At 40.4% G+C, this 27833-nt stretch overlaps 1 protein-coding gene across 1 annotated transcript; it reads left to right on the top strand.

Moving 5' to 3' along the window:
* The first annotated feature begins 223 nt into the window (after positions 1-223).
* DYNLT5 (dynein light chain Tctex-type family member 5) lies at positions 224-27820 on the top strand. The gene is made up of 5 exons (NM_001192562.1): positions 224-259; positions 1965-2086; positions 18613-18704; positions 26415-26539; positions 27617-27820. Exons 2-5 carry the CDS (start codon positions 1968-1970, stop codon positions 27818-27820), a joined length of 540 nt encoding a protein of 179 aa, NP_001179491.1. The 5' UTR covers positions 224-259; positions 1965-1967.
* Positions 27821-27833: the final 13 nt, after the last annotated feature.

Raw genomic sequence — 27833 nt, 5'->3', positions numbered from 1 at the left:
GGGCAGTGCCGAGGAGCTCCTTCACATCCTTAGAGGACCACGCCACTACTATGCCTGCCTGGGGCGGGCCAAGGACTCTGTTTTCGAAGGTCACCTTGGAGACAAGTCGCGGAGTCCAGTGGGAGTGCGGGAGTGCGCGGGCAGAAAGGAAGCCTGGGAGGCGGGAGCCTTGCCAGGCGCCCTGCAGTGGAGGAGCCTGCGGTCTGGGAGGCCCCTGGGCTGAGCCGCGCCTGCAACTCCAGCTCCAGACCCGCCTTAGGTAAGTGCGCCCTCTCCGCAGAGCGCCTGGGCAGGAGCAGAGAGACCAAGGCAAAAAGCAAATTCGAGGGTCCGGGGGGCTAAGGAAGGAGAGCCCAATGTTGAGAAATGGCCTGCCTGCCTTGTCCACGACCTCTCTCTCCCATGCCTTATTCCTCCTCCCTCCAAGAAATTAGAAAAAAGTGACCCCAATTTTCAGAACTAGAAGCGTGCCTGGCTTTTGGTTCCCTGCCCGCCTGCATGTCTGGGCTTTAGCGTGATGCCCAGCGCAGAACTGGCCAGCCGGGTCGGGCTGTGGAGCAACTTGAGTTCTGAGCAGTCTACCTGAGGTCTGCTTGGAGACACTAGCAGCCTCTGCCTCTCAGGACCTCTAGGTCTGGATTCTGGCCTGCCCCGCAGCTTTGGAAAAAGGTGAACAGACTCAGGTATGTGTGTGTCACTTTAAGAATGAAACCTGAATGACCCTCTTAAATAGGCTCAGTATGTCTTGTCCATGCATACACATGCTTAGACACTCTCATGTACACAGACACACTCCTGCACACAAACGCACACACATGCAGTACACAGACATGTCACACACAAAGGTGCACACACAGACACAGCAACACACGCTCAGGTACACAGATAATCATACGCACAAGTGCACACACACACAGATGCTCACACTGGCTCACATCATGGGGGGACACTCATGTTCATACACATAAGCACATGCCCACAAAGACACATGCTCACACAGAGATGCTCACACGCGTGTACACAGTCTCACGGGTCCACAGTCACACACACATCCCACACTGCCTCTCTTCCTGACGCACAGGCCCTCCGTTTTCCTCTGTCTACCCTGACGTTGATTACACTGGGGTTCCAGGTTGTGTTCTTGTCGGCTCTACCCACTTCAACTGCCACCTTTTTGAAGGTAGGGATTGTTTCTGTCCTAATTTAATGCCTAGCACAGTCTATGAGTATGTACATGTAGACAATAGGGCAGTGGAATTCTAGTTCAAGTTCTGGGAAGTCCATTTCTACTTCCAGCTTTTTCACAAGCATTAGTGAAAAGAGGTAGGTTTTCCAATAAATTACTCTGTGAAAAGTTCTGTTTGCTCTTTACAAAGTAAATCACTGCTGCTTGGCTGTGGGGAATACCATTTGGAGAAGCAGTTCATCTTAATTTTTAAACAACAAATATTAATTAGCAAGTTTCATTGAGATTAAATTTGAAGGGAGGCAATAAAAATATTGTTTTCTGGTGTGATGGTATCTTTCTTGTACATATGGCTCTCTTCTCAGTAACTTTAACATCTTTTGCAGTTAAGTATTTTTGCTGCAGCATAATATCTGCAACCCATTCCAGTGTTCTTGCCTGGAGAATCCCAGGGACGGGGAAGCCTGGTGGGCTGCCGTCTCTGGGGTCGCACAGAGTCGGACACGACTGAAGCAACTTAGCAGTAGCAGCAATAATATCTGCTTATGTGAATTAAATATGCTATTGTATAAGTAAAAGTTATCAGTTATCATTTTTCCAGCTATACTGACCAGAACAACAATATATACTAAATATCACTCTTAAGGAAACCCCACTTCCCTATTCAAAAATGGTTTAAAAAAAAGCATCTGTGTACTTTATTTAGAATAAGTCTCATGTTATACTAAAGTATTTTCAGGTGTTTTGTTCAATATTTTACAAAAGTTTTCCTCCATAGATTATGATGATGTCAGACATTGCTAAAGACAGAACCGCTCATTTGCTGAAGAAGAGGGGCAGTGTGTCTTCTCTAAGTAATCATGAATTCCGGCGGAAGGAACCTCATGGGCGTACCAAAGAGTGAGTAACTGAGTATCCATTAACAAACTCAATTATTGAATAAAAAGGCTCATGATATTTATCAGGAGGAAAAAAAAAGTGAGAAAAAGGGAGAAAAACGTGCAAGTACATGGTTTATGTCATCTTTGGGGGCCATATTTTTTTAAAAGAATAGTAACTAGATATATCATGGCAGTCATTTTGAAATGTACAGCAATATTGAATCACTGTATTATGCATCAAGAAAAAGAAGAAAGAGAAAAAGACCAAGAAAATTTAAGTGATAAGTTGACACAGCAGCATTTTTATAATTTCAGAGACCATCCCAAAAAGTCATCTACTGAAAAGAATGTCATATGCAGTTTAGACAAGCTACTTCTTCCACTGTCTCCTGAATTTTACTCTTCAATATTATATAAATACATCATTTTTGCATTTTTATAATCTCTCTATATATACATACAATGCATTTAGCATTATTTTAAACAAATTTTGTAATGTATTGTCATAGTCTTTGCCCATATCCTTTTAAACAGTTGCATAATATTTTTGTCAGCCTATAATTCTGGGTTAGCTAACCATTTTCCAATTATTGAACATTTGTTTGTTTCCACTTTTTAAATTTGTTACTATGTAAGAAGTCTCTGCTTGTTTTCTTCCCAAAAGTATAATTAGTGGGTCAAAAAAATACATTTTTTGTCTTTTGCTTACAAATTGCATTTGCTCTCCTAAAAAAGATGAATTAATTTTTAATACTTTCATGAAATTTTTTTAAACTGCTATTGGGAAGAAAATCAAACAAATTATCCAATGCAATTTGATAATTTGATAAATTATCAAATAATTTATGTAATAGACTTTCCTTCTTAAGAGTTTCCAAGGGATTGAAAGATGTAGCATATTCATTTCCATGATTGTGAAGCAGGAGCTGGTGTGTCTGGTGGAACAAAGCCAGAAGAACTGGAAGAGACTTCCATTCAAATTCTGAAACCAAATTATTCTGCTCTCAGAATGTTCTAATGCACTTACTCAAAATTCCACTTTTCAACCCTGGATTTTGTGAATTACAAGTATTATACAATTTCTCTCTCTTCCAGATAGGAAATATAAAGGAATAGCAACCTCAGGGTACGTTAGACGTAAAGATGGGTGAATAATTAACCTCTATAGGATCTTCTGATCCTAAGTCAATTTGGTTGCTATTTCTAACATTTGTGTAAGAGTTTTAAAAATTATTTTTAAATACTTGTTAGATCAAATTCAATTTTTTAGAATAAAATATTATAATAATAATCTGACATATATCCTGGTGCTATGATTTAAAATACACTATTCTCATCCAAAAACTAAACTACCATCCCTACTTGCATAATTTCATTCACTTCTTCTCCTTCAGAGCAAATTAGAAAGTCATGTAGAATCAGAACATGGCCCAATTTGGAGAATTAAAAATCATGGTAAAGAATCTTCCAGCAATGCAGGAGATGCAGGTTCAAGCCCTGGGTTGAAGAAAACCTCCAGTATTCTTGTCTGGAGAATCCCATGGACAGAGGAGCCTGGCAGGCTACAGTCCGTGGGGTCGCAGAGTTGGACACTACTAAGCAGCGAATACTTCCACTTTTCACTTTCATTATTTTATTGCTAAAGTAGAAATATAAATTAAAAGGTAACAAGAACATGAAAAGAGTTTTAGCAACACAGTAGGAAAAAATTTTTACTAACAAAAACATTTCAGTGATCGTTATTTGGATATATTTCAAAGTTAGAAATTGGGACTCTCAAACAAATTATTCAGATTGGATCCTCTAATGGAGCTTTTTATTTCTTAAATAGCAAATGAACAGCTTCCAAGCACTCCTACAATGCAGAGGCCATTCAGGAGGCTGCCTGCCAACCTTAACTCCCACTTACTTTCCATGGTCTTCATCCTTGCAAGGGGCCAGATGTAGGGGTGATTCTTCTTCATGAAATAGGTCTTCAACTAATAGAAAAACTCTGAATGCTCAGTGACTATCAAATGCAATATTGTTTTAAAGTTGTTTTTGGAAATGCAGATGTCTTTCCTTTGAAAGTTATAGCAAAACAGTTTTTTGGATAGATTAATTTCAATAGTATAAAGCATGTGCTGAAGTATGCTGCTGCTAAGTACTAAGTATGTATATAAGTACCACTAAATACTAAGTATGCATATAAGTACTAAGTATGCATGATGCTCTTTCTATGAAAGAGATGCTATTATCATCTTCCTCTTACAAATGAAGAAACAAATGGTTAGAGAGTGTGAGGTTCCCAAACTACAGAATTAACAAGTGATAAAATGGGCTTTTGTTTATAGTCAAAAATTCTCATTCTCTCAAAATTGGCTATCTATGTGTAACTTGCATTAATGAAACTCTTCTACTCATTCACCAGAACCTTCTATTTCCCATCCATGGGTAAGAGTAGGTATTTACAATGACATCTTTCTTTTTGGAAGCAAGCTTTGGCAGCCTTCAAAGAGTCCTTGAACAGATGTACTGCTCTCATGTCCGTAAAATGGAAATAGAGGCCTGAGGTTAAGTTACTTTCCCAGGATCATATGACTTGATATCCCAGCTTCTTTTCTCTGAGGCCAATAGTTCAACTGGTAGATCAGGCCTAAGGCTGAAGGCTGAAGAGTATGTCTCTTGCCTCAAACCAAAATTACATGATGTCATGAACCAGAGTTTTGATAGATCCCACATCCTTCTGCTTGAACCCACTGGTGGCATCTAACACACTAGTTGTCACACTAAATTCTTGCACTTATTCATTTATTCAAGGTTTATAAAGCTTCAACTCTGTGCCAAATGTTAGGTATATAAAGGTGACTAATTGTAGGGTTATTCTTCTCTGGAGAAGCTCACTTTTCACTTAAACTGAAAATCACCTGGTAGTCATTTTTCTGCAAAAAAATGGAAAAGATTTCATTCGTTTCTTTATTTCAAATAAATGTTTTTTGAGCAATGAGTAGTTAGTAAATCACACATAAATAATCTGGTGGGAAAGGCAATGAACAAACCATTTTAGATGTGATGAATTTATTCTGTGATTCCAACCTATACTACTTGAGTCGCTATATGCAGTTAAAAATTATGTTGCCTGGCCTGTTTCTTCATTCTGATAAGTTCAGTTGCCATCTTAATCAAACTAAAGCTCCCAAGAAGATATGGATGAGACCCAGCTTCCCGCCAAAGAGAGAGAAGTTTGAGAAACTGCGTTGGCCATGTTCCTAAATTAAACTACAATAATAGCTAATATTGGACTTCCCTGGTGGCTTCAGTTTGATGGCTCAGACAGTAAAGAATCTACCTGCCAAGGCAGGAGACCTGGCTTCGATCTCTGGGTCCGGAAGATCCCCTGAAGAAGCGAATGGCAACCCACTCTAGTACTCTTGCCTGGGAATTCCATGAACAAAGGAGCCCGGTGGGCTACAGTCCATGGGGTCACAAAAGAGTTGGACATGACTTAGCGACTAAACAACATCAACAACAATAGCTAATATTATGTTATGCTCAATAGATACATCACATACAATATCCATATGAATCTCAAAAAAATCCTATTGGTTAAGTAAAGAAGATATTTTTATTATCCCCATTTATGTCATTTATTATCTTATTTATCTCAGGAGCAGAGTTGAGTTGAAAATATATGGCATTGCATAGCACATTGTCATCACCAGCATGAGTGGGATCCCTTGTTTCTTGTTTGCCTGATTTTCCCTCTTCTTCCTCATCTTCAGTCCCACTCTCATCTCCCAAGAGGCACCCATTCTGATGTGCAAAATACTCAGTATGCTACAAGACTAGTGGTAAGTGTTAAGTCACTTCAGTTGTGTTCGACTTTGTGTGACCCTGTGGACTGTAACCCACCAGGCTCCTCTGTTCATAGGATTCTCCAAGCAAGAACACTGCAGTGTATTGCTATGCCCTCCTCCAGGGGATCCTCTTGACCCAGGGATCAAACCCTCATCTCTCATGTCTCCTGCATTAGCAAGCAGATTCTTTACCACTAGCTCCACCTGGGAAGCCCCATACCACAGACTACACATGTTTAAATACTATACTGTATATTTTTAAATTTTTATGTGTATTATGACATTTGATGTCTTAGAAAACTTTTCTGGCTAGGGAGAGATGAGACAGTTCAGTTGCTCAGTCGTATCCAACTCTTTGCGACCCCATGAATCGCAGCACGCCAGGCCTCCCTGTCCATCACCAACTTCCGGAGTTCACTCAAATTCATGTCCATCGAGTCTGTGATGCCATCCAGCCATCTCATCCTCTGTCATCCCCTTTTCCTCCTGCCCCCAATCCCTCCCAGCATCAGAGTCTTTTCCAATGAGTCAACTCTTCACATGAGGTGGCCAAAGTACTGGAGTTTCAGCTTTAGCATCAGTCCTTCCAGTGAACACCCAGGACTGGTTTCCTTTAGGATGGACTGGTTGGGTCTCCTTGCAGTCCAAGGGACTCTCAAGAGTCTTCTCCAACACCGCAGTTCAAAAGCATCAATTCTTCGGCGCTCAGCCTTCTTCACAGTCCAGCTCTCACATCCATACATGACCACAGGAAAAACCATAGCCTTGACTAGATGAACGTTTGTTGGCAAAGTAATGTCTCTGCTTTTGAATATGCTATCTAGGTTGGTCATAACTTTCCTTCCAAGGAGTAAGTGTCTTTTAATTTCATGGCTGCCATCACCATCTGCAGTGATTTTGGGGCCCCCAAAAATAAAGTTTGACACTGTTTGCACTCTTTCCCCATCTATTTGCCATGAAGTGATGAGACCGGATGCCATGATCTTCGTTTTCTGAATGTTGAGCTTTAAGCCAACTTTTTCAATCTCCTCTTTCACTCTCATCAAGAGGCTTTTTAGTTCCTCTTCACTTTCTACTATAAGGGTGGTGTCATCTGCATATCTGAGGTTCTTGATATTTCTCCTGGCAATCTTGATTCCAGCTTGTGCTTCTTCCAGCCCAGCGTTTCTCATGATGTACTCTGCATATAAGTTAAATAAGCAGGGTGACAATATACTGCCTTGACGTACTCCTTTTCCTATTTGGAACCAGTCTGTTCTATGTCCAGTTCTAACTGTTGCTTCCTGACCTGCATATAGGTTTCTCAAGAGGCAGGTCAGGTGGTCTGGTATTCCCATCTCTTTCAGAATTTTCCACAGTTTATTGTGATCCACACAGTCAAAGGCTTTGGCATAGTCAATAAAGCAGAAATAGATGTTTTTCTGGAACTCTCTTGCTTTTTCGATGATCCAGCAGATGGTAGCAATTTGATCTCTGGTTCCTCTGCCTTTTCTAAAACAAGCTTGAACATCTGGAAGTTCACGGTTCAACAGATGAGACATCCATACCCCAACTCCCCTACCCCTTACCAGTCTAGTCAATAATTAAAAATAGTCAAGTTATCAACAAAGAATGTGCCTTTGATATGCAGATTAACCAGTCTAGAGCCTGACCTCTTCTCTCTGTTCCCCAACACATCCCAGGAGGCAGTTTTCCTAATCAGTAGGGGCTTTCCCAATGGTTCAGAGGATAAAGAATCTGTCCGCAATTCAGAAGACACAGATTTGATCCCTGGGCCAGGAAGATCTCCTGAAGAAGGGAATGGCAGCCCACTCCAGTATTCTTGTCTGGAAAATCCCATGGACAGAGGAGCCTCACAGGCTACGATTCATGGGGTCACAAAGAGTTGACACAACTGAGCATGTACATCCATGCACTAATCCCATTGCCAAGTACCAGGCAAGGAGGGGCCTCTCCTAGAGCTTCAGATCAGATCAGATCAGATCAGTCGCTCAGTCGTGTCCAACTCTTTGCAACCCCATGAATCACAGCACGCCAGCCCTCCCTGTCCATCACCAACTTCCGGAGTTCACTGAGACTGACATCCATCGAGTCAGTGATGCCATCCAGCCATCTCATCCTCTGTCGTCCCCTTCTCCTCCTGCCCCCAATCCCTCCCAGCATCAGAGTCTTTTACAATGAGTCAACTCTTCGCATGAGGTGGCCAAAGTACTGGAGTTTCAGCTTTAGCATCATTCCTTCCAAAGAAATCCCAGGGCTGATCTCCTTCAGAATGGACTGGTTGGACCTCCTTGCAGTCCAAGGGACTCTCAAGAGTCTTCTCCAACACCACAGTTCAAAAGCATCAATTCTTCAGTGCTCAGCCTTCTTCACAGTCCAACTCTCACATCCATACATGACCACAGGAAAAACCATAGCCTTGACTAGACAGACCTTTAGCTTAGAGCTCGCTGGAATTATTCAGACTCTCCAGTCCTGCACTGTTTCTCCTGCACAACTTTGCCTTTCCCTGGGGAACCCCAATCCTGTCTTCTGCTCACTGATCCTGTAGTGTTTTTCCACATGGTCTTGTGTGGCAGGTCATGTCTGTCCTGTCTAGGACCTGTGAATATAATAAACTGTATTTTCATGAACCCCTTCTCTGACTCCCTTTGTGACTTCACCAGTGCTGTGTGCTAATTCACTTCAGTTGTGTCCCACTCTTATGACCCTATGTACTGAACCCCACTAGGCTCCTATGTCCATGGATTTTCCAGGCAAGAACACTGGAGTGGGTTGCCATTTGCTTCTCCAGGGGATCTTCCCGACCCAGCAAGCAAGCCTGCATCTTTTTTGTCTCCTGCATTGCCAGGCGGGTTCTTTACCACTAGCACCACCTGGGACTGACTCTCATAAAACATTACAGAACAAGTACTTAACAAAGACATGAATGGTATTGTGCTATAAACCTCATTTTGTTTTCTCAATTTCATACCTCATTCAACATTTTTATTTTTCGTATTTACCCATGTCACTATGGATATCTAGCTCTTTGCTTCTTAATGCTGCATAGTAGTCCTTGATATTTGCATCACATATGTTCTTACACATTTCCCTAGGGATGAACACCCAAATTGGCTTTCACTCCCTGCCAAGATATACAGTCCCATGTGGGACATCTTTGTGCAAAACTCTGCATTGATAGCTTTGTGAAAACTGTCCTGGGAATGTGATTCCAGGTAAAGGCATTCCCATTAAGGAAGATACGAATTACTGCAGAAATAATTCATAGGTGAAGCTGTTTAACACCAAAACACATCAGTGGTTCTCAAATTAATTTACAAATGCAATATATCTCAATCAAAACCCATTTGTACTTTTGGAGAAGCTCAATAAAGCATTTCTAAATTTTATAAATAAGAATTCTGAGTAACTAAGTTAACTTTGCAGAATGAACAGAGAAGAGGAATTTACTCTATCAGATATGATATACCACAAAGCTGTAGTAAGTAAAAATAATAAATGTAGGAATAAACAAACAGGTGTAAGAACAGACAAATCGATCAATGGAACACATAGAAACTTTAGAACTAGACCTATGAATATATAGAACATAGTATGTGAACAAGGAGAAATGCTGGGTTTTTAATAGATTGTTTTGGGAGAAAGCTAGCTTACTCTATGAAGGGGAAAAAATGAAGCTGAATTCTTACACCAAGTAAATTGTAGACTCTAGGTGGAAGCCTGAAATGTGGAAAGATATGAAGCTAATAGAAAAAAAGTATAAAATATCTTTGTGTTCTTTGGGAAGGAAAGATTTCTTAAGTTCCAAAGTGAAAAACTAAAACCATAAAGCAAAAAGAGAAAAATGATAAATACAATTATATTAAAATTTAGCATTTCTCTTCAAAAAATAATACAATAGACACAGTTTATAGGCCAGGAAAAGATGTATATTTGTAAATTTATGCACATTAACAATTTAAAAAAAAAAACAGGAAAACAATTTTTAAATCATCAAAAGAGATAAATAGCAATTTACAGAAGCAAAGCCAAAATGGCAAAGCAGAATGTGAAGAGTTGCTTAAATTCACTTGGAATGAGAAAAATGCTTCAAAAAATTGAAACAAGATACCATATTTCACCCATCCAAATGGCAAAATATGAGAAGGTAGACTAATATCAAATGTTGGCATGGCTAGTGGGAATAAAAGCTTATATAGGCGTTCAGAGAAGAAATCTAACATTACTTAGAAAAAAATAGGGATATAAATTCCCTATTTTCCTTATATATTGAGGAAATTAAGGTTTTTGTGTGGTAGAGTGACTGGCCAGAGTATCACAGTTCCCAGATATCAGAGCAAATAATCTGTGATTCTCTGACTCTAGAACTTGGAGATCTCATGAAAGTATTTGTATTTGTTGTGGGCTAAATTGTATACCCCACTACTCCTGCCAAATTCATATGTTGAAGTCCTAGTCCGCAAACCTCGGAATGTGATCTTAGTTGGAAACAGGGTCTTTAAAGAGGTAATTAAGTTTAAATGTGTTCATTAGGGTGGGTTCTAATCCAATGTATCTGGTGTCCTTGTAAGAAAAGGCAACTTGGACACAAACAGAGTTGGAAGGAAATGAGTTACAGGGAGGGGACAGCCATCCACCATCTAAGGAGAGAGGCCTAGAACAGATCCTTCTCTCACGACTCTCAGAAGTCAGCCAACAATCCAGCCAACACCAATTCTCAAACTTCTAGCCCCCAGAACTGTGAAACAGCAGACTTCTGTTGTGTAAGCCACACAGTCTTGGAGGCTGGAAATCTGAAATCAACATGCCAGCTGGGTTAGGTTCTGGTGACGGCCAGCTTCCTGACTTGCAGATGGCCATCTTTTCACTGTGTCTTTGCATGGAGGAGAGAACCCTGCTATATCTTCCTCTTATATAAGGTCCCAGGTTCTATCAGTGTAGGGCTTCACCTTTAAGGCTTCATTTAACCTTCATCACCTCCTTAAAGGCCCTATTTCCAATACACTCACATGGGGGTGTTAAGGCTTCAACCTATGAATTTCAAAGAGACAGTTTCATTCATAGCAGGCACTGCCATCTCTAGCCTGCTGCTGCTGCTGCTGCAAAGTCGCTTCAGTCATGTCCGACTCTGTGCAACCCCATAGACGGCAGCCCACCAGGCTCCCCCATCCCTGGGATTCTCCAGGCAAGAACACTGGAGTGGGTTGCCATTTCCTTCTCCAATGCATGAAAGTGAAAAGTGAAAGTGAAGTCGCTCAGTCATGTCTGACTCTTCGCGACCCCATGGACTTCAGCCCACCAAGCTCCTCCGTCCATGGGATTTTCCAGGCAAGAGTACTGGAGTGGTGTATGCCATTGCCTTCTCTGCGTCTCTAGCCTAGATTACCATAAAAGCTTTCTAACTGGAATCCCTGTGTTCACAGGGATACCAGCCTGTTCTCGACAGAGCGTTTGGAGTTATTGTAAAATATAAAGTAGATTTTGCTATTACTCTGCTCAAAACTCTATAAAGGCTCCCACTTTATCAAAGTAAAAGCCAAGGTTTTAAGATGGCCCACAAAACTCTACATGGTTCAGCTACCTGACTCATTGGAAACCCCATCCTTCCACCTTCCTGCTTGCTCCCTCCTCGCCAGCTATTCTGGCCTGTAGGCACTTCTTCAGAAATACCAGGCAGCCTTCTGCCTCAAAGTCTGTGCATGTGCTTTTCCCTCCCTCTGACACACCCTTCCCTCCAACATCCACATGGCTCATTTCCTCACCTCCTCCAACTCTTGGCTCAGGGAGATATATCTTGATCATTCTGTTTAAAATAAAACACAACCACCTCTCTCCCATCCGCTTCCAGCGTCCCTTAACAAATATCTCCTTTTCCGTGTAGCATTTATCATCTAACACAGTATATGAGCTTCCCTGGTGGCTCAGATGGTAAAGCATCTGCCTGCAATGCGGGGGACCTGGGTTCAATCCCTGGGTTGGGAAGATCTCCTGGAGAAGGAAATGGCAACCCACTCCAGTACTCTTGCCTGGAGAATCCCACAGACAGAGAAGCCTGGTAGGCTACAGTCCACGGGTCACAAAGAGTCGGACACTACTGAGCGAGTGCTTATGGGCTTCCCTGGTGGCTCAGTGGTAAAGAATGTGCCTGCCATTGCAGGAGACATGGGTTTGATCCCTGGGTCAGGAAGATCCCCTGGAGAAGGAAATGGCAACCCCCTCCACTATTCTTGCCTGGGAAACCCCATAGACAGAGTAGCCTGGAAGGCTATAGTCCATGGGGTTGCAAAAGAGTAGGATATGACTTAGCAACTAAACAACTTGTTTAGTATTTTATTCTATTCTTTCCGTCTCTTCTCACTAGGTTCCATAAGGGTAGAGATCTTAGTTTGATTGTTAATTTGTTTTGTTTATGGGTTTTTTTTCCTGCATCCCAAGGACCTAGAATGGTACCTGGCACATAGCCATCACTTAATAAATATTTTTTGATGGTAGAATGCATAATTATTATATTATTCCCTCGTAGCTCAGTTGGTAAAGAATCTGCCTGCAATGCAGGAGACCCAGGTTAAATCCTGGGTCGGGAAGATCCCCTGGAGAAGGAAATGGCAACCCACTCCAATATTCTTACCTAGAGAATCCCATGGACAGAGGAGCCTAGGAGGCTACACTCCATGGGGTCGCAAGAGTCGGACACAACTTAGCGACTAAACTGCCGCCGCCGCCACCACCACCAGTTCCTGAACACAAACGGGTTAGGTTCACAGGTCCGTGTATGTGTTAAGTCCAGAGTGACAGAGAGCTTTCATCTTGCAGACATAAGATACATTTAGAGAAAAAAAAAATTTTGTTCAAATTTTAAAAACAAGTTATATGTTACTTTCTTGCTGAAACCTTCCATTGTTCACCTATTTAAAAAAGAAAAAGAAGAACATCATCATTTGTATTGAACCTTTGTTGGGTTAGATGATCTCCATGGGGTTGCAGAGGTAACCATGGCACCCATGCTCTCAGCCTCACCTCTCTGATGATTGCCAAGGGTAATGTGACTTTGAACTGTGAACTGTGCATTCATCCAGGAGCTGCATCACAAGTTTCATCAGCTGCTCTTGATCTTAACCTCACCTTCTCTTGGATGAAGGGATTCATCAATGGGCTTCAGACACAAACTCTGACTTTGTATTCACCCACTCAAAATTGTTCTGCTTTGTCAGTCACCTTTCCTGGATCAATCACTCCAGAGCTAGAATTTTCACAGGTTGCATGGTTCATTCTTTGTCCTTCAAAATCATCCCTCCTCCTAAAATATGTATCCCTCGGGAACACATACCATGGCATTTTATCTCCTCTTTGATTTTTGGAAATATTTCTTGACTTTTGTCTCCATTATAACCTTTCTCTTGTAAGATAGGACCAATAATGTGAATAAAATATCTCAAAACTATGTAAAAGTCTGGCAACCTTTGTTTTTGTTCAGTCTGATGTTAAGTCATGTCCAACTCTGTGACCCCATGGACTATAGCATGCCAGGCTTCCCTGTCCTTCATTATCTCCCTGAGTTTGTTCAAACTCATTTCAATTGAGTCAGTGATGCCATCCAACCATCTCATCCTCTGTCATCCCTTCTCCTCCTGCCTTCAATCTTTCTCAGCATCAGGGTCTTCTCTAGTGAACTGGCTCTTTGCATCAGATGGCCAAAGTACTGGCAACCTTGCTACAAACTAAATAGCCACACAACTAAATCACCTTAACAGACAACTTGTACCTTCCACTGATGGGGGAAGACTTGTTATGCTTTTGATCTTAAGCATAACATTCATAAAAATATCAATAGACGTTTGAGGTAGAAAGTTCCCAAGTGAGTTTCAATGCATATTTTATTTTCTACATCTTGTTTCTCTAGCACAGGGACTCTCATTTTTTAAAAAATTTTACCAGTACTTCTCACTTTGCCTGCCATGTTATGGGCAATAAATATCTGTTGAAAGAATGAAGAAAATAAAAATGTACACGTTTATACCCTGAAGCCTTCTTTTTCTCTGTGCACTCTGAAATATCTCCACTGGGAGGCAGCACATGACTTTAATAACAGATTTTTTAAAAAGGCTAATGCTATGATACCATTCAAAATATGGTACTTTGAAGCCTTTCACAGTTACAAATTGAAGAACGAGATGATAGTCTGACCTTCTTAAACTACTAAACTAATAACTACAAGGCTGAGCTATCTATTCAAATATTATATCTTACTACAGCTTCAAAACACTTAATAATGTCAGTAGCAACAGCTGGAAATGAATTCTTAATAATAATTAGATGGTATTATAGCTGGTGAGATTTAATTGACATTATTTTTCTATCTCCAATCATCATAAAAATAAGACATGCCTTGTATTCTGTTTAATTCAAGAAATGGTCAGCATGCAAATTTGTAAGATGTCTTCAGGAAAACTGAATTTCATGAAAAATATAAACATTCTAACTCCTTAGCTATTTTGTGTGGGGCTCTTTTCTGCATAATCAGAACGCAGGCTCTTGGGTTGGCGTGGGACGTTTCCAATGTCAGTCAGTTACAATACAGGAGGGTTATATACAATATGGATTTCCCTGGTGGCTCAGCAGTAAAAAATCTGCCTGCAATGCAGGAGACTTAAGTGACGCGGGTTCAACCCCTGGGTAGGGCAGATCCTGTGGAGGAGGAAATGGCAACTGGCTCCAGTATTCTTGCCAGGAAAATCCCATGGACAGGGGAGCCTACAATCCATAGAATCATAAAGAGTCAGACATGACTCAGCTGCTGAGCACACACACACATATACAATGTAGGAGGATTACTTTTGTTACTGTGGACAAATTTCATGCAGCTGTTTCCACATTCAGGCTAATTCCAAGTCTATTCTGAGCAATAGTATATGTGATTCAAAGTATTAACTGACATTTACACTGAATACAAATTGTTACTCTTTTCTCTAGAATAATATTAGTTGATTTCTTCAGTGTTTTTACCAGCAGCTTATTCCAGACTTTCAGTTTTCCTGATTTTACAAAAACCTACCTTCTTTCCTAAAACTTTACAACTCTCGTGGATACATTTTGCCAGTTGAAATCCTTTTCCTCCATAAATGCAACACACTCATGAAACACATAGACAGCAAAAACATTTTTCAAATTAAAAAAATCAACTATAGCATTCCATTTGCAGTGAGATCAGGTATCTAAAAAGATTATTATTATAAACTAGGGAAGGCCTGGTCATAGATGACTGAAATTCATCCTCTTGTAACACTGTGAAATATACACAGTAAATTTGTTGTGCTGTGATACAGTACCGGTAATTAAAGTGACAAATTTGCTCTTTGAAGCATCTCACATTTTTATCTTAAAAATTTTCAGAGGGCTTGAATAAAGCTGTTTACCAACAGGAAATATGTACAAGTCCTTCTGAGTCAATGTTCTGAACTGACATTGATAACAGCAAGTATTTTTAATATTTTATGTCTTCTTTTGTCTTTTTCAAGCAGTAGATATCGTATTTTTTCTGTTCAGCATATTATTCTCTTTTCTCTCTCCCTTTTTCCAAACGATCTGCTTCTAATGTGAGAACTCTCAGGTATCAGTTTCAAAAGATATCATGAATAGGATTTTTTTTAAGTAAAATTTTCCTATAACTTTCCTTGAAGTTTTTGTCTTTCCAGTGTACAGAAATCAATAGACTAATATCTTCCTTCTGCATGATAAAGGAAGCCAGGTTTTCAGCAAAATATCTGAAATCTCATTCCTGAAAGCCCCGTCTCTTTCACAAAATTAACTCCAAGTTTTGTGCTCTGTTAATTATGACATCCTACTTCCAAACTCTGTATCAGTTATATCTAATGCTTCTTATAATATTTTTATAAAAAACATTGGCTTAAACAAAATAGAAATGTATTTTCTCTTGCATTAAAAAAAAAAGTCTGGAAAAAATAATTCAGGAACCTAGTTTTCTAGCTTTTGTTCCATTATCCATAAGGTCATCCCAAGAGCCAAGATAGCTCCTGAGCTCTTGACATCATATCTATACACCAGTTATAAACAGGCCCCTGCTGTTTGAATTAGTTGCATTAATTCTCTCAGAATTTTTACCTATAACGTCTTCTGTGAGTTTTTAATATGGTGTTTTGTAGAGAAAAAATAGGGTCTTTATATGTTTGTGCAAGGTAAATTTTAATTGCAGCAATTAATTATTTCAGGAAGTCATTGCCCCTATTTCCATTCTATCAGATATGATCATATGTAAAACTTTGTCACTGAGAGGTAAATAGGATATGTGAAATTCAAGTCTGCTTTTCCTTTATGTATGGCATTAAGCCCTTTGTCTAGTTCTCTTTATCACTGAAATGGGCAGAAAAATGTCTTTCTTACTTACGTAAAGGGAATATTTTAAAGATAAAATGAGATAATTGATGGAAAATGTTTTGGAAAATAAAAAGTAGCATATACAATATTGGGGCAGCCTGGCTTATCTTAGAATCAAGGGGCTTATGCAACATTGGGTTTTCCAAGCAGAAGCTATCACTTTGGTGCTGCCCGCAACACCTGCAGCCAGTGTGGCTAAACAGGTTGGTTGCTACTTCAAAGGGCAGCAGAAAATTGAGGAAAGCAGGTGTTACAAGAAAGAAGACTAACTCTAATCCAGAAATCCCTCATGGAAAAGCAGCCATAATAATGTCTTGCATCACTTTCTTGGGCTAGATGGGTAAACCTTAATTTATTGTGTAAATTGTATTGTATTAAAGGATTTTTAAAATTTAATGTCCATGATTTTCTTAAAATAGCAATTTGCAAGAAGCTCACTAATTCCCAACACCTCAGAATTAAGTATTTAAAACTCCTTGCAGAGAGGAAAAAAAAGCCCCAAAGATTAAGAACAAATATCCTATTCTCATTTAATTAAAGCAAAAATGTAGCCTCTTAGAAAAGTAGTCACTCTGAAAGCACACACGCACACACACACACACACTATTATCTCATCTCCTTTGAAATGACATCTGTTTAACCTCCATTTTCACAGGTGGAGATTATTGGGGTAGAGACCTGAGACTGCCTTTAGTGACAGCTGAATTTCCTCTGATTAAGCAGTGCTGTAGGCCTTTAGGAGTTCCTCTTCACTTGGGTCTCCTGTTCAGCACCTGGATAAGCTTATATTGCCTTGGTAACCAAGCCAAAACCCTTTCTTACTGTTGAAAGGGTGATTGATGCTTATTGATTATGATAGTTTGGGTGAATTGCGGTTTCTGTCATCATGTAGAGGGGTTTCTCAGTTTTCTTTCTTCTGCTAAAGGGATTTTGTGAGGTACATTTAATAATAAACTCTTTATAATCCCCATGTATGTAGAGAACTTGTTTCCCAACATTTTAAGCTTCCCTGTATAATCCCCAGTCCCTTTGTGAGTTTTGTCCACTTTGAGGAAAGCCTTTGCACCTGTCATAGAAGTAATTGCCAATAGTTGTTTGTTTTTGAGACAGTCTCCTTTTAAAAAATTTATTTATTTTTAATTGAAGGATAATTTGCTTTACAATATTGGTTTGATTTCTGCCATATATCAACATAAATTAGCCATAGATGTACATATGTCCCCTCCTTTAACCTCTCTCCCACCTCCCACCCTTTCCCACCCCTCTAGGTTGTTACAGAGCCCCAATTTGAGTTCCCTGAGTTATACAGCAAATTTCCATTGTCTATCTATTTTACATACAGTAGTATATATGAAGAAGATTGAGAGCAGAAGGATAAGAGGGGTCAGAGGATGAGATGACTGGATGGCATCACCAATGCAATGAACATGAATTTGGGCGAACTTGGGGAGATGGTGAGGGACAGAGAGGCCTGGCATGCTGCAGTCCATGGGGTCGCAAAAAGTCAGACACAACTGGGCGACTGAACGACAACAAAGTGTATATGGAGAGAGTAACGTGAAGCATATATACTGCCAGTAGCTTTCAAAACACATACAGGCATCCCTCGGTATCTACTGAACACTGGTTCCAGAAGCCCCTGTGGGTATCAAAATCTGTGGATGCTCAAGTTTCTTATTTTTGTTGTTTAGTTACTAAGTCATATCCAACTCTTTTGCAACCCCATGGACCGTAACCCACCAGGCCACTCTGTCCATGGGATTTTCCAGGCAAGTATACTAGAGTGGGTTGCCATTTCCTGCTCCAGAAGATCTTCCCGACCCAGGGATCAAACCTGCATCTTCTGCATTAGTAGGCAGGTTCTTAACCACTGAGTCACCAGGGAAGCCCAAGTCCCTTATATAAAATGGCGAAATACAGGTGGCCCTCCGTACCCACGGGTTCCATATCCATGGATTTAACCAAACAAAATCCATAACTCTAGAATCCACAGATGTGGAGGGCCCACTGTACAAACTCTGTTACCCTGCGAATGGAACAATCCATGAATACTTTCATGATAATCAAAGGCCCCAGGCACTGAACTGGGTTTCTACCACTATATTGAGACTTGTTCCAAGTAACTCTCTACTCCAGTAATATTTCCATCTCTAAAATGTTTTAGACTTTAAATATTTTACCGGGATATATCTACATGAGACTTGCCGGAAATTTTTTTAGAGGAAAAACTTATAACTTTTTTGCTAAAAGCAACATTGTGTTTTGTTACCATTGTGATCATAACTGTTAAAATTTGCTTTCTCCTTGCTTTTAGCTCTGTGAGTACAGTGTCTTATATGGATGAACCTTGCCAGCCTGAAGATGCCTCTCGCCTCACAGTTCACATGGAGAACACTTACCAACTGGGTGTGTTATTTTATTATTCCTTCCAATTTAAAACTTCTAATTTCATGAGTGATATTTACTCAAAATAATATCTGATAACCTGGCATCATCTTCAATACTAGCACTATATAAGGGATCTTAATTAATTGGGTGATTTGATATTGTTTTAATTTCTTCCTCTGCAAAATTGGGCCAGTACCCATTGTTTACTTTTTTTTAATCAGTATTTTCCAAATACCAAGCAATTCATTGGCTGCAACTGAGGTGTAGTGTGTGTTACTGAATTAAGAAGTTCATTGGGTATTTCAAGGTTATCTTGTGGAGTTTTTTGTATCTACTTGAGTTAAATGAAACAGATAGGCATTAAGATTTTATTGAACAAAACCAACCAAGATTGCTAATGGATGGAGAAAAAAGCCTTCAAGGCAAAAGCAAATGATTCCTGGTCCCCTGTTGACAGAGATGTTTATCTTTTCCCACAGAGGTTTTGGGTCTTTAAAAACAAAAATCCTTGCACCTGCCCCTGTTCTCCAGGTGGAATCCACAGTGACTATCATTCCTCCTCACATTTTCTCACAGAACTACTTCTTTGCTCCAAATGTGTACCTGCCCACTGTTATCTGGACCTATATATAATTATTGCTGTGTAGAAATTCCACAGAGACTTACCAGTAACCCAAGGAAGACGCAATGGGCCAGTGTGACTTAATCTGTGGCCAGTTAACCTTAAGAAAATTATAGACCATCAACACATCCCATTAGACCTTCTGGGCAGTTTTCTATGATAATCCCCAAGATGACATGGATTGTAAAGCTCCATAATTAGCCTGTCCACGGGTATTTTCACAGTGCCTATGGTATACGGATAACATCCTGCCATTCAATATGCCCTTATACTCCACCTGATAACCTTACCAGTTTCCTTTGGGGGAGCACCACCACCACCATTATTCTCACTTTTGGTCCATAGCATCCTGCTGAAGCTGACACTGGCTTCGGAGATGTAACAGTGACTGACCTAGGGATTCGGCCAAGGTCATGAAAGCCTTTGAGAGTCAATTCAGAGAATATTGTTTGGGCTATTGAAGAAGTGGATCAGCCTCTGAAACCTGCAAGGATGTAAGCTCTATGGCCCCTTTTGCCATCTTGCCCCCACACAAAGCCTGAGACCAAGTCCTAAACACCCTCTGTACTCGTAGACTTTTTATTTAGGCAAGCTAAGCATGGGTCAACTTTTCTTGTAACTAAAAGATCTTCACTATTCAGTGCCTTGACTCTGGGCTCTGCATGCCAGAAGGGTTTGAATTGAAAGATATCGAGGGAAAGACATCATTTGAGCTAAACTCCCATGAGATGATTTCAATAAGACAGCATTTAAAATATGAAGCCCCACGTTTCTTCAAAAATACGTGCTTTCATAACTTATTTCCTCAAATAAGCTAAATTGTCTCATCAGTTTTAAAAGTACTGAGTGCTGAACCAAATTAGAAAAATAATTTTAAAAATACCTTAGTATAGAAAAAAAGTTTCCATATTTTCTTTCAAAAAGTCAAGCAAATTAGTTTTCTATGATTAGTCTTTTATACTTGACAATCAGTTTTATAAGGAGTCAGGTAGCTATTTTGTTAATAATCAAATATGTGTTTCTACTTCTACCTCTTTCTGGGTTTATTTTGCATCTGAAAGGTACTCTGTAGGCCTTTGGCAAAGATTTTCTCATATCTACACAGTAAATGGAGAAGGCAATGGCACCCTACTCCCGTACTCTTGCCTGGAAAATCCCATGGGCAGAGGAGCCTGGTAGGCGGCAGTCCATGGGGTCATGAAGAGTCGGACACGACTGAGCGACTTCACTTTCACTTTTCACTTTCATGCCTTGGAGAAGGAAATGACAACCCACTCCAGTGTTCTTGCCTGGAGAATCCCAGGGACGGGGGAGCCTGGTGAGCTGCCGTCTCTAGGGTCGCACAGAGTCGGACAGGACTCAAGCAACTTAGCAGCAGCAGCAGCACACAGTAAATACTGACTTGAGGAGTTAAAGCAACATCAGTCACCAGTATTACCGTGTTTAAGTTTTCACATTCTACCCAATAATATGTGCATCATTGAAACATATCTTAAATGTTTAGTATGGTTGTCCTCCCTTTATATGAGTAATTATAGCCACCAAGAATGAGATTAAACATGAGTATAATTAAAGAAAAAAAGAAAAAGGAAGAATGAAAAGATATTTCTTATAATTAAAAGCCCCTTATCTCCTCCCATTAATTGATTACTGAAACATGAGTACAGCAGAAAATACTGGCTGTAGGGGCCAACGTACATGAGTCTGAATACTTGTTTTGCCCATTCCTAAATAAATAATGTTTGAGCAGGGTATTCAGCATCCTTGAACCTCAGTTTCTTCCTCTGTAAGTAGGGATCATAGGTCACACATGGTAGGGATACAATGAGAATTAAATAAAGTATTATATTTAAACTGCTTCTCATTCAGTATGTTATTGCTTCTGACTATAGAACATCACCTTAGATCACTAAGAATAAAAGCCTTCCATGACATCCAATATAACTTCCTCTTAAGTATTGAATGAGTTCTCCACAGGACTTTTTCTGGAGCAATGACTATAGAGGTACCCGATTATTTAAACATTGACTGTAATCCCCACATCACACAGGGCTGCAGATGGCCATCCTTGCTGACACATCAAGACAGCGCACCTGAGATGCAGCCAATATAGTGAAAAACAGAATCGAAAGATGGCAAGAGAAAGGCATCATTTGAGCTCAGCTCCCATGAGATGATCAGGCCCTGTCACCAGATCATTTATTGGACACAGCCTGCCAGTCTCTCACCGCTCCCTCTTTGCTCCACCCTATAGGGGTCCTTCCTTCCTGTGGAGACCTAAACCGTCTCCCGCCTTACACCATTGTCCATCCTGCTGCCTTCTTCTGCTCGCAATGAGGAGACAACAGTAACAGCAGCAACACTATAATAAAGATAACGAGTAGCTTTTTGTGTGGCAGACTCACTATTCTGAGCACTTTAAATACTTCATCGATTTCATCCCAACAAAAAACAGTAGGTGGCAATTCTCATCACTATCCCAAGCTGGGACGCTAAGACACAGATATGTTAACTAATCAAATTTTTCTCTATTCTTGCTTAAATCTGTTTTTACAGATAAGTTTTTCTTTCTTTTCTCCATCCTGATCCTTCTTCAGATCTTTGCAATTTGATTTCTAAAAGCATTTTTTCCTCCTAAATTAGAAAAAAAATTGCTCTAGAAAAGAAAAAAGGTTTCAGTTCAGTTCAGTCACCCAGTCGTGTCCGACTCTTTATGACCCCATGAGCCGCAGCATGCCAGGCCTCCCTGTCCATAAACAACTTCCGGAGTCCGCCCAAACCCATGTCCATAGAGTCGATGATGCCATCCAACTATCTCATCCTCTGCTGTCCCCTTCTCCTCCTGCCCGCAATCTTTCCCAGTAGCAGGGTCTTTTCCAATGAGTCAGCACTTCGCATCAGGTGGCCAAAGTACCGGAGCCTCACCTTCAACATCAGTCCTTCCAATGAACACCCAGGACTGATCTCGTTTAAGTGGACTGATTGGATCTCCTTGCAGTTCAAGGGACTCTCAAGAGTCTTCTCCAACACCATAGTTCAAAAGCATCAATTCTTCAGCGCTCAGCTTTCTTTATAGCCCAACTCTCACATCCATACATGACCACTGGAAAAACCATAGCCTCAACTAGATGGACCTTTGCTGGCAAAGTAATGTCTCTGCTTTTTAGTATGCTATCTAGGTTGGTCATAACTTTCCTTCCAAGGAGTAAGTGTCTTTTAATTTCATGGCTGCCGTCACCATCTGAAGTGATTTTGGAGCCCAGAAAAATAAAGTCTGCAACTGTTTCCACTGTTTCCCCCATCTATCTGCCATGAAGTGATGGGACCGGATGCCATGATCTTCGTTTTCTGAATGTTGAGCTTTAAGCCAACTTTTTCATTCTCCTCTTTCACTTTCATCAAGAGGCTCTTTAGTTCTTCTTCACTTTCTGCCATAAGAGTGGTGTCATCTGAATATCTGAGGTTCTTGATATCTCTCCCAGCAATCTTGATTCCAGCTTGTGCTTCTTCCAGCCCAGCGTTTCTCATGATGTACTCTGCATATAAGTTAAATAAGCAGGGTGACAATATACAGCCTTAATGTACTCCTTTTCCTGTTTGGAACCAGTCTGTTGTTCCATGTCCAGTTCTAACTGTTGCTTCCTGGCCTGCATACAGGTTTCTCAAGAGGCAGGTCAGGTGGTCTGGTATTCCCATCTCTTTCAGTATTTTCCACGGTTTATTGTGATCCACACAGTCAAAGGCTTTGGCATAGTCAATAAAGCAGAAATAGATGTTTTTCTGGAACTCTCTTCCTTTTTCCATGATCCAGCAGATGTTGGCAATTTGATCTCTGGTTCCTCTGCCTTTTCTAAATCCAGCTTGAACATCCGGAAGTTCACGGTACACATACTGCTGAAGCCTGGCTCGGAGAATTTTAAGCATTACTTTACTAGCATGTGAGATGTGTGCAATTGTGTGGTAGTTTGAGCATTCTTTGGCATTGCCTTTCTTTGGGATTGGAATGAAAACTGATCTTTTCCAGTCCTGGGGCCACTGCTGAGTTTTCCAAATTTGCTGGCATATTGAGAGCAGCACTTTCACAGAATTATCTTTCAGAATTTGAAATAGGTCAATTGGAATTCCATCACCTCCACTAGCTTTGTTCGTAGTGATGCTTTCTAAGGCCCACTTGACTTCACATTCCAGGATGTCTGGCTCTAGGTGAGTGATCACACCATTGTGATTATCTGGGTCATGAAGATCTTTTTTATATAGTTCTTCTGTGTATTCTTGCCACCTCTTCTTAATAACTTCTGCTTCTGTTAGGTCCCTACCATTTCTGTCTTTTATTGAGCCCATCTTTGCATGAAATGTTCTCTTGGTATCTCTAATTTTCTTGAAGAGATCTCTAGTCTTTCCCATTCTATTTTTTCCCTCTATTTCTTTGCATTGATCACTGAGGAAGACTTTCTTATCTCTCCTTGCTATTCTTTGGAACTCTGCATTCAAATGAGTATATCTTTCCTTTTCTCCTTTGCTTTTTGCTTCCCGTCTTTTTTCACAGCTATTTGTAAGGCCTCCTCAGACAACCATTTTGCTGTTTTGCATTCTTTTTCTTGGGGATGGTCTTGATTCCTGTCTCCTGTACAATGTCACGAACTTCCATGCATAGTTCATCAGGCACTCTGTCTATCAGATCTAGTCCCTTAAATCTATTTCTCACTTCCACTGTATAGTCATAAAGGATTTATTTAGGTCATACCTGAATGGTCTAGTGGTTTTCCCTACTTTCTTCAATTTAAGTCTGAATTTGGCAATAAGGAGTTCATGATCCGAGCCACAGTCAGCTTCTAGTCTTGTTTTTGCTGACTGTATAGAGCTTCTCCATCTTTGGCTGCAAAGAATATAATCAATCTGATTTCGGTGTCGACCATCTGGTGATGTCCATGTGTTTTCCATGTTTTACATGTGTTTACATGGTGATGTCCATGTTTTTTCACATGATGTCCATGTGAGAAAAGGTTTTTAGGTCTTTGCATTAGTTGACTCTGAAAGTTTTGGGAGCTTGTTTTGGAAGTCAGTGAGTGAATGAAAGTCACTCAGTCATGTCCTACTCTTTGTGACCCCATGGACTGTAGTCCACCAGGCTCCTCTGTCCATGGAATTCTCTGGGCAAGAATACTGGGATGGGTTGCCATGGCCTTTTCCAGGGGATCTTCCCAACCCAGGGATAGAACACAAGTCTTCCACATTGCAGGCAGATTCTTTACTGTCTGAGCCACCAGAGAAGCCCATTTTGGAAGTCAAATGCTGATTATTGACTCTGTTTGCATCTCAGCATCCAAGCCTGAGTAAGACAATGGATGATTCTGCTGTATAGGTCCAAGGTCACAAAGAAGTGAGAGAAGAAAAGTTTAAAGTTTTTTCGGAATTGAATCTGGTTAATGAGGTTAATGAGATTTTTAAAAATCTAAGGTAAGTGCAGAAAGGGCATTGGTACAGCTGGACAGCAGGAGCTATTGGAGACTGGGACCAGGTGCAGCCAGGACTCCATCTTTCCAGCCCTAACTGTGTGTGGGCTCCCTCTCTCGCTGTGGCTTGGCTTCCTTCTCACTATGAGGAACAGTTCCTGGGAGTCACATGTCATAACTTTTGACTCCAAAAAGAGACTGACTGACTTTTTTTTACCTAGTTCTAGTTTAGTATTAAAGTTCCAAGAAAGGATTCTAATTGGCCTAGCTTGGGGCAGGTCCACCCAGCGCCAATCAACCATGACCTGGACTTGGATCCTAAAGAACCACATGGTTAGAGTGGGAAGAGGACCAGTCCCTTCCATGTGGGAGATGCTGTTCCCAAAGGACAGGGAGGTGTACCAGGTGGACACAGGCACTGAAGGAACTTACTGTTTTCTGAAAGGACCAATGCTCCCTATGGGTGATACAGGTCAAACTTAGGTAAATGTGATATGAGCGCTTGGCAGGAGGGAATGAAAAGGAGAAGTACCTATCTAAAAGATATAATCTGTTTAATTAGGTCCAACCTGGTAGGAACATCTTTAAAATTTTTTAAACAGAAAGGGAGAAACCACCCTCACATTTAGCCTCATCTCACTATCATAAGCAAATGGAAATCTTCTAAAAGATCCACAGGACAATGACACAGTAGGTGTTTGGCCTAGGGGGGCTGGTGCTCCATCTCTGATCCCACAAAGCAAGAGCAATCAGGACCAACCCTTCACAGATTTATAACTGCTTGTCTCTCTCCTATAGAAGGGGAGAAATTTCTGCCAACTAAATATTTGGGTTAATTCTCATACTCATTGTCTCCGATGTCTCATTTTACTTGTCTGGATTCATTTCCCAGGCTGATTTAAATTTAATTGAACAATTCCTGTATAAGCATCACAATAAAAATACTATAAATTGAGCCCCAGGAGGTTGACCTAACTGAATTCTAGGCGCGGGATATCACCTTGTGGTTAAGTTTAGCCACTGGGAAACTTCGGTGGGAAGTCAGAAGGGAGGAAGGAGTGTGAACCCCGCCTAAGGGCTCACCTTGTGCTCTTTGCATCCATCAGCAGAAGGACAAAGGCTGCTGTGGAGGGAGCCCTCTCCACATGGCTCTTCTGGGATCTCTCGTAAGAATTCCCTCCTCAGGTTGGGATGAAAATAACACCTTCTTTTTCACCAGCTGAGGGGGATAGAACATTCCTTCATGATTCCCTGAATCCTGCTCAGACCTCCCTAAGGAGTCTGTTTATTAAATCCTCTAGGAATTGTCCTAACTTTAATGCACGATATATTTCCCTAGTCCCTGACTGATACAGTCATTGAAAATAAACACTTAAAAGATACTGATGACTACTGAAAATAGAACTGGGTAGAATTCTTCATCCATATCAACTCAGCAAATAATGATCAAGCCTCTGTATACCAAGCACTGGGCACATAAACACGTTATTCAGTGACACTGGAAATCTAATTGGGACCACTTTTTTTCCTTCAATAGAGGCCACCCAGAAGATTAAATGTCTCCATGTTTTGATACTCTTTTGATTAAGCTATGGTGTGGGCAGATATGATTTGAAATTACTTCTTTGAAAGAAATTTCATCTGTATTTTCAGGTCCTACCAAACATTTTCCTGTGGTCATTGTCAATCATATTCTGAAAGATGTGTTAACTACCTACCTACAAGAAGAACAGTATGAACCAGAACTCTGTAGACAGATGACTAAAACAATTTCTGAGGTATACGTGTGATTTCCTAAAGTGTTAACTATGACTAGAATATTTGCTGAAAGCACAACCCGCCTATTTTAATGAAAGCAGTTAATTTGTAGTAGCAGTAAAACTGTTTATTTTTATCTTATGAAAATATTTATTAGGTCATATTCCATGTGTGTCTGTGTGTGTAAAAAGCCTTTGTCTAAAACAATTATTATGTGCATCACTTGCATGTATTCTGTTTTTAAAATGTATAAAACTGCCCCATTTATTTAAAAAATGTTATTATAAAAGATACAATATTTTAATGATCATTTTCTCTTCCCCAAAGAACCTTCTTTGAAGTGAAGTGAAAGTCGCTCAGTCGTGTCTGACTCTGTGACCCCATGGACTTGTCCGTGGAATTCTCCAGGCCAGAATACTGGAGTGGGTAGCCTTTCCCTTCTCCAGGAGATCTTCCCAATCCAGGGATAGAACCCAGGTCTCCCACATTACAGGTGGATTCTTTCCCAGCTGAGCCACAAGGGAAGCCCAAGAACACTGGAGTGGGTAGCCTATCCCTTCTCCAAAGCACCTTCTTTGCATGCCATCAAATAAAAACACTGGGGCCTTTAAAAACATTTCTATGTTTATCAACTAAAGTGCTGGCACTCCATCAACTTTTCTCTTTCTTTTTCATCATAATCTAATAAGCATTCACAATTAGTCGTATTACAGGAGACTTCAGATGTATAGTCCCCTAATTAGACATGAACAAGATGGTATAATTGTAAAGCCAGCATTCTTTGAAGGGAAGCCATTTCAACATAGATTTTCCAAGAACACAATAAATGCATTGAAAACTCTGCTCTCTGGATTATCATTTTTCCATGTGCCTTAGAAAAGGTACATTTCTTGCTGGGGCTATCATTTTGTCCCTAAATGTCCTGTCTTATGCCTGAAGGAAATTATAGCTACCTTTCTATAGCAATTACTGAAAGGATCCACAAGGTATCACGCTATTTTCCTCAATTAAACCCACTATATTTATGAGAAAAATTAAGACTTTTAAATTTCAATGTGACTAAGTGAGGACCTTTTGTTTTACCTTTTAATTTCTAGGTAATTAAGGCCCAGGTCAAGGACTTGATGATCCCACGATATAAGCTAATTGTGATCGTTCACATTGGACAACTGACTGGCCAGAGCATACTGATTGGAAGCAGATGTCTTTGGGATCCTAAAAATGATGCCTTTGCATCTTTCATTTTCAGAAATTCTTCTCTCTTTGCTCTTGCAAATGTCTACACAGTTTACTTTGAATGATTGAAAACAAGAA

The sequence above is a fragment of the Bos taurus genome, chromosome 3 (genome assembly GCF_002263795.3).
Source record: "Bos taurus isolate L1 Dominette 01449 registration number 42190680 breed Hereford chromosome 3, ARS-UCD2.0, whole genome shotgun sequence".
In the NCBI taxonomy this organism is placed as follows: Eukaryota; Metazoa; Chordata; class Mammalia; order Artiodactyla; family Bovidae; genus Bos; species Bos taurus.
This window is presented reverse-complemented; position numbering and strand designations above follow the sequence as displayed.